This window comes from Varanus komodoensis, unplaced genomic scaffold (genome assembly GCF_004798865.1).
Source record: "Varanus komodoensis strain SLA01 unplaced genomic scaffold, ASM479886v1 scaffold75, whole genome shotgun sequence".
NCBI lineage: Eukaryota > Metazoa > Chordata > Lepidosauria > Squamata > Varanidae > Varanus > Varanus komodoensis.
Window position 1 is genome coordinate 3,008,305 of NW_025336416.1, and position 13,612 is coordinate 3,021,916.

General features: G+C 44.4%; 1 protein-coding gene across 1 annotated transcript in view; it reads left to right on the plus strand.

The window, feature by feature from the left end:
• The first annotated feature begins 12,854 nt into the window (after positions 1-12,854).
• The window catches only part of ZFAT (zinc finger and AT-hook domain containing), an 84,118-nt gene continuing 83,360 nt past the window's right edge, over positions 12,855-13,612 (plus strand). Inside the window, exon 1 of the mRNA XM_044452871.1 lies at positions 12,855-13,087. Within this exon, the coding sequence (XP_044308806.1) occupies positions 13,069-13,087 (19 nt within the window). The 5' untranslated portion in view covers positions 12,855-13,068. The remainder of the gene's footprint in view (positions 13,088-13,612) is intronic.

Genomic DNA, 13,612 nt, shown 5'->3' on the forward strand with positions numbered 1-13,612 from the left:
GGACCAGATAAATGAATAAACCTTGGGCCTTCATCACACAAAACATTGGCTAAGTCCCTGAATTGCCTTTACTTCCACTTTCTGCCTTAGAGCCTGTTCTTTTGTACAAAAACTGAGATGTATAAGGGATTGCAGATACTCTGCAAAGATTTTACTAAATACTTGCTCCTCTGAGGCTAAAGCTCAGCAATTAGATCAGCAAATGCATCCTTTTAGGGTTTTCTTTAAATAGCCTCATAATTAAACCTGGAGAAGTACAGTAAAATGTAATGATAGTTATCTTGAAAGATGGAACATGTAAAGAAAAGAAATGATGGGTGCTTGGTTCCCCATAAATTATGGTAGTGCCTTACACTGCTGCATCCATTTGTGTGTTTGTCCAGGCAGTGCCCCAGCCAGAAGAGGTATTGCCAACATTGGATTAAAGGGACTGAAATGGCAGGTCTCTGCCTGCAAAACCTGCCTTTTATACATACCCACTGAGTATCTATGTACATTCAGGTCAGTAACTGGGCTCTATAATTGCAATAGAAAAGGTTGTGTTTGATATTCAGGAGACTTAAATTCTGACCACTGGAAGATTAAAGAATGCTAGATAGATTTGTTAAAATAAAGATTTAAGGATGGTTCTGCTAAGTGCTTATTTCGACAGGGAGTATATCTGATCACTACTAACAAGTTTTCATCAGAGTTTTTCCTTTCAGATTTCTGAATATCAGGCTGATGCTTAGCTTTATTTGCCCAATTACTGTGCTACATAGAACCATCCATCAGAAGTAAATACGTGGTGTCCGGGCAGGGTATGATCTACAGTCACACAATGTGGCCATGGCTGAAAATCAACAGGTCCTGGTCTGTTCAGTGGCTGAATTATGTGGGAACCCATTCCTGCTTTCTTGAGTTTACTGGGGGAAGGCATAATATAAATATAGAAAGAATTATTGACTGACACAACTTATTTATGTATTAGCCTGTTGGCAGTCTAGCTGATGTTTTCTTGCTGATCTGACAGGATTGCTAATAGGTTGTCTGAGGGAAGACTAAAGGGCTACCGTGTTCAACCTCCAATGCTGATGCAGCCTCCATAAACGTTCCATTGAAAAGATGGTGATTGGCAATGATAGTTTCTTTGTAAGGCAAGACCAAGAGGCTTTTGTATATGGGAGCAGATACAAAAGTAGGGTAAATCTGGATGAATCAGGTAAATGAAGTGGGAAATGTTCTATGTTTAAGATTTATATAAGCCAGAATAGAATTATTTGATCAATCTCAGAGTGGAGAATTCTTTCCCAAACATGAACATGTGATTATCCAGGGACTGAGAAGCAAGACCAGATTCCTCACCCACCAAGGGAGTTTTCCTGACTTTTATTCCAGGTTCTTGATAGCCTATAGCGTTTACAGTAATCCTTCTGCCAGCAGTGGTACTTTTACCTTTTAACTGGGATTTTAGGAGCCACGCAAATGTGTGTGTTCTTAAGATGCTTTGGCACTTGTATTTCTTGAAAAGCAGATCCCTGCTTTTGAAATTGATTTGAATTAAGTGGCATGTGGATCTGTAGTTTAGCGGCTTCGAACATTCGTTCCTTGGATCCCTGCTGGAATATGCACTTGATTTCTGCTTTTACAACAGGGCTGGAGTGAAAATGAAATTCTTGAGGAAAGTGCTGAACAGGATAATAGGTGTGTTCCTTGCAACATAATGGACTGTGGTAACTTAGGAGTAGGGTCAAGAGTTAGTCATGTTTAGCATTCAGAGTTGAAATCAATGACAGTCAAGACTGATTTGCCCCACTGATTTTAATGGGTCTACGCTTCACACGATTACGTCTGGATCTAATCCTTTATCTCCTTTTATTGCCTTGTTTGTGGTTTTCATTCTTTTTTAAAAAATTGTGAATATTTTTCAAATATTAACTCAGGGAACCATTACTTTAAAAAAAAAGGAGAGAAAAATAATGTACCAATGTATAAACTGTTAGAATGTTATATTCTCTGTGTGTGTGCGTGCGTGTGTGTGTAGTTCACTCCATTAACAGGAATGTTCTGGCTTGGGCATAAAAAGAAAATTAAGGATGAAAAGTAACGTTGATGCTTTAACTTGCATTCAGGGTACCGATATCTTTAAAAATTGAGGCATGGACACCTTTAAGTGCCTCAGTGCTCTATTTCTATTGTTGCCACTGATTCTTAGTTCATGTAAACACCCTACACTCAGCTTTATCACATGGAACGGCTGGGAGGTGGATGTTTACTTCAACTGATTTGGAAAGGCAGCCTTCCTGAATATCAAGTATTTTATTTGGGCGAGAGGCCAGTTAACTGCTTTGATTCTATTTTGCTCCGTTCAGATCATTGCAAACTTGTACATGTACTGATGGAAGTAATGTCATAGTTTGTCCTCAGCACTGCAATGGAGTCATTGGCAATGCTGTGTATATTTGCCTTAGCAACCTTTTGCATTTACAACTTCCTTAGAGATACTAATCAAGACTTTGTTTTCAAAATGTCCATTTCTTTTGTTCAGTAACTGGTCATTCAAAATAGTTGACTCTTAGCGGTACTGAATATACTATGATTCAGTGAAATGGTGGTACTTGGTATCAAACACAGTATTCAGCACAGGTGGAATAATGTAAAATCTCTGTGGGTTTTCAGTCAAGTTCTTCCTGGTGTGCAGTTTCCTCTGTTAATGTCCTTCGTATGCCTATGTGTTCTTTGCAAAGGTGTATAAATGAAAAATAGGTGCCCTCGATTCTAGAGAATCCTGAAGCAGAAAATAAACAAGTGAAGTCCAGCCTGCACCTTTTATCGAAAGCAAAACAAATATAAAGTATTTTCAGAACACTTTTGTTTGCTCATCTATTTAAAATGTGTCTTGCTGCTGCGGTGTATTGCAAATAGTAGCCTCTCAAAGCATTCGAAAATATAAAGATGTTATATTAAGGCAATAGGTAAGGTTCTTCCTCGAATCTATAAATGACTCATGTTGAAACAGATGTGGAAGATAATGGTGATTGGCTGGGAGTTGAATTATGGATCTCTGGCTACCATCCATAAAAATGGTCAAAAAATATGCACACACTGCCCTGCGTCCATGTAGCTTCTGCATTATCCGTGTTTTTGCACTAGTGAATTGCACAGAACTGACTTTAATAGAAGAGGTATTGGATACATAGAGAACCTTACATGTCCAAAGAGCCTGTGCAGTGTGTTCTTAGATAACTGTCACCATCATCCCAAAATGAGAGCTTTCAGGCGTTCCTGCTAACACCTCACCACATTACACAACTTCAGTTGAATTGTGCATACTCACTGGGTCACTGCAGCTTCCATTCTGGTTCTTAATGCCAGTTAAGGAGCCTTCTGATGGTGTTTTCTCTAGTGCCCAGACAGGAAACGGCACACAAAGAACCTCAAAGAAGCACACACTTCACTGGAGATTTCGTGCTCCTGTTGCCGGTTTGGCATTATCAGTGAATGGGTTCCCTGATAATGCAAAACCTTATCCTGCTGGACCCAGGGGCAAGGAGTCCCTCAGCAGATGCTACCTGCTACATGCAAACTTTCCTGCCTGCACAGACACTTAATCACTTCAGGGAAGCCAAAGAGTTTCTGGAGAACCCAAGACAGTAGAGGGACAAACTGTGTATCTCTGCTAGTAAATACCATCAACATGCAAAAGCTCTCTACAGAGCACAAGTAACTTGAGGCTTATGATTAAGTTACATGGGCAGCGCATGCAGAGGGGAGAGGAGAAAACTGGACTCTGAAGTGGAAGGGATGATGGGTTTGTCAGCCTAGACTCATCTATAGGCCGCTGCTAAGCAAATTACTTTTAAAGCAACATGCAGCTGCAAAAGCAGCACTTCTGTTGACTGTAATACATTGGGCCATGGAATCCATAGGCTATGGATGTGCCACGTTTAATGCTATACCTAGCTAGCCTTCCATGTCATCTAGAACTGCCCTCTAACACAAAAGGTTCTCCTGTTCTGGTGGCTAATTACAGCTGGCACCTGCCAGTTTGCATGTGTTCAGTAAGCGTGTCTTACCGAAACCAGCGCAAGCGTTTGAGACCCGTGTCTCCCATGAGCGGAGAGACTGATCTTTCTCTGCATTTACAGATGATTTTTGTGTGCCCTTCAATCATCCCTGAAGAAGGCAAACATGCAGCACTGAGAGGCAAAAGCTAGGGGCGTACAGGAACCCTTGAACCCCCCCATCCTGTGGCTGCAGCAATGCTAACACTGCATCTTGAATATCCTAATGGCCAACAGTTCCTATGGAATACATGCTTTAAAATGAAGGGTACTTCACGCAAATTTTCACTTGGCCAGGTGTAGGAGCATCCAGATCTATCGCTTGCTTGCTTGCTCGGTAGCGCAAATAGCTACAGTAGGCATCCCATCTGTTGTGAGAATTGCTAGCTGCATATGGTGCATTGCTTGACCTGCCTTGATGGAACAGGGAAAGTGATGATTTATCTTGCTGGGCATCGAAGGCAAATCAGACCACTTTCTGTATTAAATAGTTCCATGTAAATGATGATTTGTCCTGACCTCGTGCCTTTTCTCTGAACTCGGCTTCTGTGCCATTTACTTTTCACAGAACAGCCGTGTTTCCAGGAGAGGTTGTGCTGGGATACGTCTGAAGTATATTTACGACCTTAAATCACTCCTGCTGGGGGCTGGCAGCCCTTTCCATCTGAGGGCGGCAGTGGCATAAACATCCCCCGGTACTCCGGTTGCCTGTACATTGCAAATGCAAGCAGTGCAATTTAAGCTGCCTTCCAGCTGCACAAGGTGACTCCTCCGAAGGGTCATAAACTTGCAAAACAAGTTAAGCCATCCTTTGCAAAACTCAGACTGAGTAGGAGGAGGGGCAGCAACTGCTGGCAAGTCGCAGCACCGTGGAACAGCAGCTCTTCCACATGCAGCACCGCACTGGTGCAGGGCATTTCCTAGCCTTGCCGGCTGCATGAACGCACCCTCGTTTTCCAGGTCAATACGTCGTCTGCTCAGCATTGCTTTCAATTCTACCAAGGGCAGGATGCCCCCATCACCTGGCTGTCCGAGGCAGCATTGGCACGCTTTCATGCTCTGGTGTAACGGCAGAGGCAAGGCCCTGCTATTCATTCCGCTGATGGGAGATACAAGAGCAGATTACATTCCACTTAGGCTTGTTTTCTGAAGCGCGTGCATTGTGCTACTGGTTCTAAGGACTTTGGTACAGGCTGAAGGGAGGCATTTCAAGCATTTTTGGACAACATTACATGCATCTTGGGCAAGGTGCGCAGCACACTGATTGTAGGAGCTTTGTCAGCGAGACTGAAGTAGGTTAGCATATTGCATGGCATGAGATGGCACACTGCAAATCGCTACGGTAGGGCATACTGAAGAAAAAGTTCAGGTCATCATTGGGAGATCTGCTTTGTAAAAGATCTAGGAAATGCCAGCCTAGAAAGGGTCCACAAAGCTCTTTAGGATCCAGCTTCATGATTTATGCAAATCCCAAGATCTCACCTTTCTGATAAGGAATTCCCAAGAGTTGCAGCCTCTAGTGCAGTATTAGCAGAGTCTGGAGTTGCAATGAACGCAATTGGGGACTGTAAGGCCATCTTGTGTTTAAAGAAATGTCTTTAGCTTGCAGTGCAGAAGCTGTGAACTAGCCATCCTTACCAGACAGTGGTAGCGGTGGCACAGTTCTCACAGGGTCTTGGCCAGTTTGTGTAAAACCTGGGTAATGGTGTGCCTCAGTAAGTTTCTGGATTCTTGTAGTTTTGACAAGAAGTCCGTTTCCTCAGCCTCAGTAACTTATCTGTTGAAACAATCCCAACTGACTTCACAAGTTTATGTAGCTAAGTTCAGATTTCAAAGCATTATGCATTCTGAAAGTGCTTAATATACAGGTTGGCAATGGGCAAAGTCAGGGCTAATATGAGAAATACTGAAAAGTACCACATTAAAAATTACTTATTTTCTGTAATTGTTTATGTATGTTCTCTCATTTTTTCTGTGCCCTAACAGCTTCTGCTCCTTCCCTGACCCTTCCATTGGCTTATTGTGCCATTTATGGAAGGGAGCCGCTCTTAATTTTGCAAAGCAGTTTTTTTTGGAGCAGTGACTTAACACGTCCATGTGTAACTTTATATATGTTATAGTGAGCAGAACATAATCTTGTTCTTTTAAGCTACTCACTAAGCTGGCTGAAGAAATGGATAAAGACTGGCACCTGGAGAAGTTGTTCACTGGAATGAAATGAGGGAAGACGTGTGTGCACCCGTGAGCAGAAGGGTCACTTCAGCTGGTTAGGAAAGAAGTCACTCTAATGGCCAGTGTTCGCAGTTATGTAATATGTGTAGCACTGTGCTAATGGCAAAATGGGGCAGATTCCTGTGAAGACCGTTGTGCTAGGAGCAAGACGCCCACATCTAATTGCCAGGCACATTCCCAAATCCTTCGAGAATACCTGTGTGCACAGTGACAGTTGCTTAAGTTTTCTCAGATTGGGCAAAGTGAAATGGGCACCAGGACTCCCTGTTATAAAGATGCATTGTGATGAATGGATTCGTGGATGCCCACAGTACTGTGGAACTTCCCATAAACAACACCATGTTTTTAAAAAGTCTGTAACCCCACACACTGGCAGGCACAGCATGAGAGAAACGCTTTCCTCTGTTGCATAATGGAAGAGGGATTTGAACCTTGGGGATCGCTGAAAATGAGTTACCCACATAGATCAGATGTGAAGTCGTGAAGTTAAACAAAACATGATGGAATCAAAGAATTGCCACGGAAGGAGCTTTCTGGGGGTGGGGTGCTAAAGAAAAGTGCAATACATGCTTCCTCCTGTGTCGCACTATTGAAGCTCCTTCCTTTGACGTGTAACATAGCGCAGAAATGTCTAGAATTGTAGGGCTTGTTTCCATTAAATGTGTATAGGACAGCACCGTTTCATCCCTCCGCCTTTCTTGCGCTTATTCACTGCCCCTGCTTTGTGACCCTCAGAGCTGTAAAGCGCCATTTGATGAGTAGATACTCTAAACCTGTGCTGGGGAGCAAGACAATTCTGAGAGATGAGTATTGCCAGCTTGCTAGTTTCTCCTGTGAAGCAGTGCAGAGTAGTGGTTACCATGTGAGACTTGGGTTCAAATCCACACTTGGTCCTGCAACTTACCAGGTGCCTGCTCAGAGAGCTTCAGTTATTGGGCCATATAGAAATCCATTGCCTTGGGCCATGCAGTATCTTGACTTCACAGGATTGCAGTACTAAAGTGGAAAGGGGAAACCCTATAAGCCACCCTGAATGCCTCTGAAGGAAAAAAGAGATTGCAGTGTCATGAATAAAAGAAACAAAGGACAGAACCTGAGCTGCTATCATTCTCCAAGGCTGCCCAGCCTCTACTTAAATATGCAGCTGGTCTCTACCTGTTGTATAACTGCTGGTTAGATAACATCTGACACAACCCAGGAAGAAAGAAAGCACACGAAACACGTTGGAAGATGCCTGTGTAAATATGGTTGTTGCTGCCGCTGTTACTATATTACCAGACTTGTTCACACTTTCTTCAGGAATGCGCTTGCATTAAATTAGGATATGTAAATATTGTATGGAAATTTATTACACCTGAACATGAACAAACGGTTTAAATTACCATGGAAATGCCATCAGGAACACTTCTATGTGGCCCTAAGGATATAGATAGTAAGTATGTTCTTGGAGATTTCATTCTGGGCAGCTTATTGTGAATTCAGAAGTGCTGTTGTGATTAGTATTTGTTGACAAAGAGGCCAAGGGTGTATTTCAGCTCCCTGGGGTAAGGAGAGGACACTGCATTTTCTCAAGTTCCCTTTCTTTGCTGATACCAACTTCATTCGCACATGGTGAAGTGAATTCAGGCTGCTGGAATTTAGTGAATAAGTTTTATTCTTAATAGACTTAACAAAAATGGAACTAAAAAGTCATCAATCATCCAAAACATCAGACCTACTGGGTCAGCCCCCACATTTTTTCTTTTTATGTTAAACTATAAACATATTTAAATCAATGCATAGTCCCGTAGGCTGCTGGAATTTTTGGGCAGTGTTCATTTCATTGTTAAGGGTGTTGTGATGTTGCCCATTCCTATAAATTCCTTTAGTCGTGTCTGCTGGAACAAGTGACGAAACGAATGTTGGTACAAACTGTTAGATTTCTTATCCAGAGGATTTCTTTGGATGAATTTCCTTGTACTGGATGTAATGGACATTCCCTTTCCATGCCAGAAGAGGGCAACTTGTCCTCCAGGTGTTTTGGTCGACAATTCCCATCAGCCCTCACCATCCTAGTCAGTAGTAAGGATGATGGGATTGTCAACCAAAATACCCCAAGGGCCAAAAGTAATAGGAACTGTTATTCAAGTAACAATCATCAAAATTGGCATGGGTATTTGGAATAAGGTTTGTTTTCAGAAAAACTCAGCTTTTGAAGGGTGTAGATGAGATTCACTCACTCACAACCCCCATACTTTTATCCTGAAAAGTGTGTGACTAGGTGCCTTCTTGGTGCAGTAGGCAGTGCGTCAGTCTCATAATCTGAAAAGTGTGACTAATCCTTGATAAAACCACTAAAAGAAATTGGTCACAGTTATGCCATCCATGACCGTTGCCAGCTTTTCAAAGCTTATGAAGAGCCTCTGCCCGTACCCTGTGAAGGAACAACATCCACAATTTTTGTTCGTGTTGCTACTCGGTTACTGAGTGGGTGATCTTGTGAGGAAATTCAAAAGGCCATAAAAGGTAGGAAAGGTCAGCCAGAGGAACTGAAACCTAAGGATGCAAAAGGACTCCAGTTACTGCAAAAAACAGAACGGTGGCAAAAATATGCTGAGGTTGGGAGTGGGGAGTTAGAATAGTGGATATTAAAAAAGGCATGCATGTAGGCAGGGCAAGTACAAGAACTAGAAATAAGGACAAAGAGCCTAATATAGAGAGCACTGCAGAGGTCAAGGTCTGCAGAAGCGAAGCTGAGCTAGAGGGGAAAAAAGCTGCACTGCCAAAGGGCTGAGAGAACATTTTTTTATGTTACCATATCCGATTTGTGTTTATGTTTAATAGCTTAAACTTTTAAACCTGACTATCCACACTAGAAATGTTTCAAGAATAGTTTAATTGCTGCATTCCCAATCTCTACGGATGGGTGTGAAAGCTGGAACAGTGAAGAAAGCTGACAGCAAGCAAATCGATGTGTTCAAAAGTCAGTGCTGGAGGAGAGCTTTCTGAATCCCCTGGACTGATGGAAAGATGAACAAGTGAGTCCTGGATCTGATCAGGCCAGAACTCTCTCCGGAAGCAAAAACAGTGAAACTCGTACTTAGGCACATCATGAGAAGGCAAAAATCCCTGGAGAATCTTGCTAGGGGAAGCTGAAGGCAGAAGACCAACTATGGGAGGGATTGATTACATAAGGAGTCAGTGTGGACTAGAGTGCCGGATGGGACTCACTGGGTGACACTGGGCCAGTCACTTACACTCAGCCTCACCTGCCTTACCAGGTTGCTGTGAGGATAAAATGGAGAGGAGGAGAGCCTCGTAAGGCACCTTGGCTTCCCTCAAGAGGGAGAAATGTAGGGCATAGCTGTACGCCAAGTATGGAAGGCATCACCTTGAGTTGGCAAGAGTTGAGCAAGACAGGAGATTTTGGAGGGCTTTCATTCATTAGGTTACTGTAAGTCAGATGGCAGCATGTAGAACAATAAAAATGGTTGTTCATATGGGTCTGATGCCTTTTTTCTTTGCTTCTTTCAATCCCATATGTAATTGTCTTCCAGTATAACCCAGTACAAAAAGTAAGGTGGGTAATTAAAAAAATCTGTAGGACACACACAGAGGCAAAGGGTAATATTCTCTTTGCATTGAGGCAGTGAGAAAGCTAAAAGTGTACCCTTGATGCCAGAAGTAAGGTATTGGAAGGGGAAGAGCAAATTAGTTGATATGCTCACTTCCAGTGTTCCTAATGGAGCAGGCCCTAATAAAGCCATTTTCTAGAACTGAATGCGATTTTTTAAATTTAAAGCTTCTAACAAATGTAGCTTTCCACAAGTTGCTTGAGGAGTTCATAGAAAGTGACGACCTCAAGCAAAAGTACGGAGTTGTCCAGAGTTGGACACATTGTGCTCCCACCATCTGAGTGTACCCCTTTAGCCCCTTGGGGTGAGGGTGTCTGTCAGTTCCCGTCTCCTAAGAGGACTACCCCTCAGTCAGGGGAGGGGGCAAGTATGTAACTTTCCTTTTACCTTCTCCTGGCTACCATTCTTGAAGCTTCAAGTTGCACTGACCTTAAAGCTATGAGCGGATTAGGGAAGTCTGCCCCTCGTGGCTGAAGAAGCTAGTGCAAGCTTCAGCCAGAGACACATGTTTAAATTAAAATTGATGTATTATAAAAATAAATGTTGAGCTGCATGCAGTTACTGGTCTGTAGATCACATGATCTTGGTGCTGTAACATGGGCATACATGGATCCTTGCTTGTTAGACCGAGCGGCAGCACCGATTTTGCTCAAATAATGCAGCCATCCTTTCGTTTTAGGCAGAGCATGGAAATGGAATCCCTCGCTGATGTTACATTATCTGCTGTGTTTATAGGAGTCCATTTCACTTAACACAGCAGAAACATCCGTTCATTTCCTTTCACACCCTCTGCCTGCCCTTCATACCCAGCTGTTTTTATATTCAAGTATCTCCTTAAAACATGTCTGTTTATCCTTGTTCAATGCAATTTCTCTCTCCCAAATATCAAGTCCTTAGATTGTAAGCTTTTGTGGGGGGGGGGGGGCTGTGTTTCTGTACCGTGCCTACAAGTCTTGGATGCTTTATTTAAAACAAAAACAAAACAAAAGCCTTTCGCTATCCTTCTATCGAAATAAAGCAATTCCATAAAGGAGCCACAGTGTTGAGTTTACAAAGACTGAGCATGGCTGTGAAGGACAGGACATTTTGGAGGATGCTCATTCATTGGGTCACCAGGAGTCAAAGATAATGGTACATAACAACAACAAATGGCCCTACAGCAAAAGTGACTTGCATGAGGGTAACCTTCCCCCCAGTCCTGGTGTCATCCAGATGTTTTGGTCTTACATCACCCAGGGATGCTGGGGATTCAGGCTGAAGACATTTGGAGGTCACCAGGTTGGGAATGCTGGGGCAGGGGCTTCCATTTTATTCTGAGGTTGGGGTATGGGCACAAAGTGCCATGCCAGTCCAGACAGATTTCTGTGCTGTAACTGAAGTAACAACAAGGTGTGTTTATCCTTATGCTGAGGACATGCCTACAATGCAGATTATCTCCCCCTCCCTTGTACATACAGCCTGAGGATGAGAACAGTGTCATAGGAAAATGCATTTACATGTTGCATTTGAACAGTGACAAATCTTATCAGATGAATTGTGATCAGTTTTACTTCACATTATTGACATCCATGCTTAAAATGGCAGATCTGGTGCCAAAGGCTTAAATGCCCCTGCCTGCAAAGAACAAGCTTTCATCTGTTTCACCACAGAGTAGAAAAAGGACAGCAGTTGTGCTAGCCTTCAGCTTAGCATAGTGTAGAAGAGCCTGTCCCCTCTTTCTCTGGAGAATCCACTCTGGCTGCCTACCAAAGCAAGGGAAGAAGTGCCAAGCCTGGTCCAGAAAAGATATATTTAGGTTTTGCCTATACTGCCCTGGTTCTTTTTGAACTGGTTGGTGCATGCCATCATGATAAAACTATGCAATGCAATGAGGAAGAAAAAGCAGACTCAACCAGCAGTTTTTGAAGTGCATTAAGACCAAATACTACCAGCAGATAAAAAGAAAAAAGGAAATCTAATAGCAGCAAAATGTCACACGTTGAGGTCACTGCAATAAAGCAAGGTATTAAGCCTAATGAAGTATAACTCACTCGTTTCAGCTGAAGGGTACACAAAGTCTGATGCCTGTCAGTTGGACCATTCCAAAATCGCATCCCTGTTGCAGAAAAGGGCTTGTCTTCTAAGGTTGCTGCCAGGAGGCAGCTCTGAAATAAAGCCCCCTTGCTGTTGACAAAGATCAACATTCTTGTCTGAGGCCTTTATGTAATATTAACTTGGTGTTTGGCTGCCTGGCGTTTACTTTACCTTCTCCCCACAAGGCTGAGCAACTAGTGGCTTCCAGTTCTTTTGGCCCCCCAGCTTCTCATCAGCATCAGCCAATGTTGCCAGGGGAAGATGGGAGCCACAGGCCAAAAGGCACGGGAACGCTTTAGTTGCCCAGACCTGCTAAGGCAGCAAGAAAGAAACACCGTGCTTTAAAGGTGGCCAGCGTTATCTGATCCTTTTATAACTAGTAATACGGATTTATTTTTAAACGCTCTTTTAAATTGGGCTCTTGCAAGTGATTAACCGGGTAACCACACGATGCCACGCCAGTTTGGACAGAAAAATGGGCAGTCCTGAGGGCAGCCTTTTTTTAATGTCTAAGCAGAAAATATACAGGGCGACCCACAATCCGAGGAAAGCTGAACCGGCTTCCGCTCCCCAGCTAACAACGGCGCCATTTCCGCAGCAAATGTCACTCCAACACCCAGCACGGACTGGCACGTCCGTCATGCCTCCCGCTCCCCTTTATAGCCGTTAGCGAGCGCCGCGCAGGCGCAACGGGGTCGGGAGGAAGAGCCAACCAGCGCGGGGCGCTTACTCTGCGCAGCGGCAGTAGAGGCGGCGCGTGCTCCAATCTCCCCAACGGGGTCAGGTCGCTTCGACGGGACCTCCGCCCTCTTCTGACGTCACACGAGGAAGAAGAAGAAGCCACCATGTCGGACGTAGCAGATTCGCCATAATCCCTGCCCGCCGGCCTAGCCGCCGCCATTTAATAATAATAATAATTAATATTTATACACGCAAGTGTTGGCTTGTTTTTAACAGAAGCTTCTTCTCCCTCGAGGATATTGACGACAAAGCGGGGGACGAAAGTGCTTTTTAACACCATTAAAAAAATAAGGTGGACTTCCCCCCCCGCCCCCTCCTCAAGCCAGGCTGTCCTCTGCTCCCAGACCCCCTCCTCCTATTCGGCTATGGAGGACCCAGCGGCAGGTGAGTGGGCGGGGCGAGGCGGGGGGCGATTCGGACCCTTCTGTGCGGTATTGGGGGGGAGGGGATGCCCCCCTGAAAAGACTAATAAGGCGGAAGGGGAGGACGGCGGGACACTCGCTGCTGTAATAATTCCGGCTCTCCGTCGAAGTTTGCGGGGTTTCGGTGATAAGATGACGCGGGGAAGGTGTCTCACTGGGCATTCTGCCCCGCATATGGCGGCACCTGGGCGCAGGCCGGAAGTTAGGACCTTGCGTGCGCCACTCCGGCCTCGCGCGGATCCCTCTGAGAGTCTTAGCGTCGGCAGAAGTTCCGGCATGCGTTTTTTCTGGTTCTCATTCGCTGAGCGTCATTACCGTCGAGGGGCCCATCCGCATGGGAAAGTAGTGCGGGCCCTAGCGGCTTCTGCGCTAGCGCTCGCGGGCGCTGCCTTGGCGAGCCTCCCTGCGGCCACGCGGTGCGAAGGGGCAAGCGGGAGCCTTCGGGCTCTGAATCTCGAATCATGCACGGAGCATGTGAGCAGCTGCG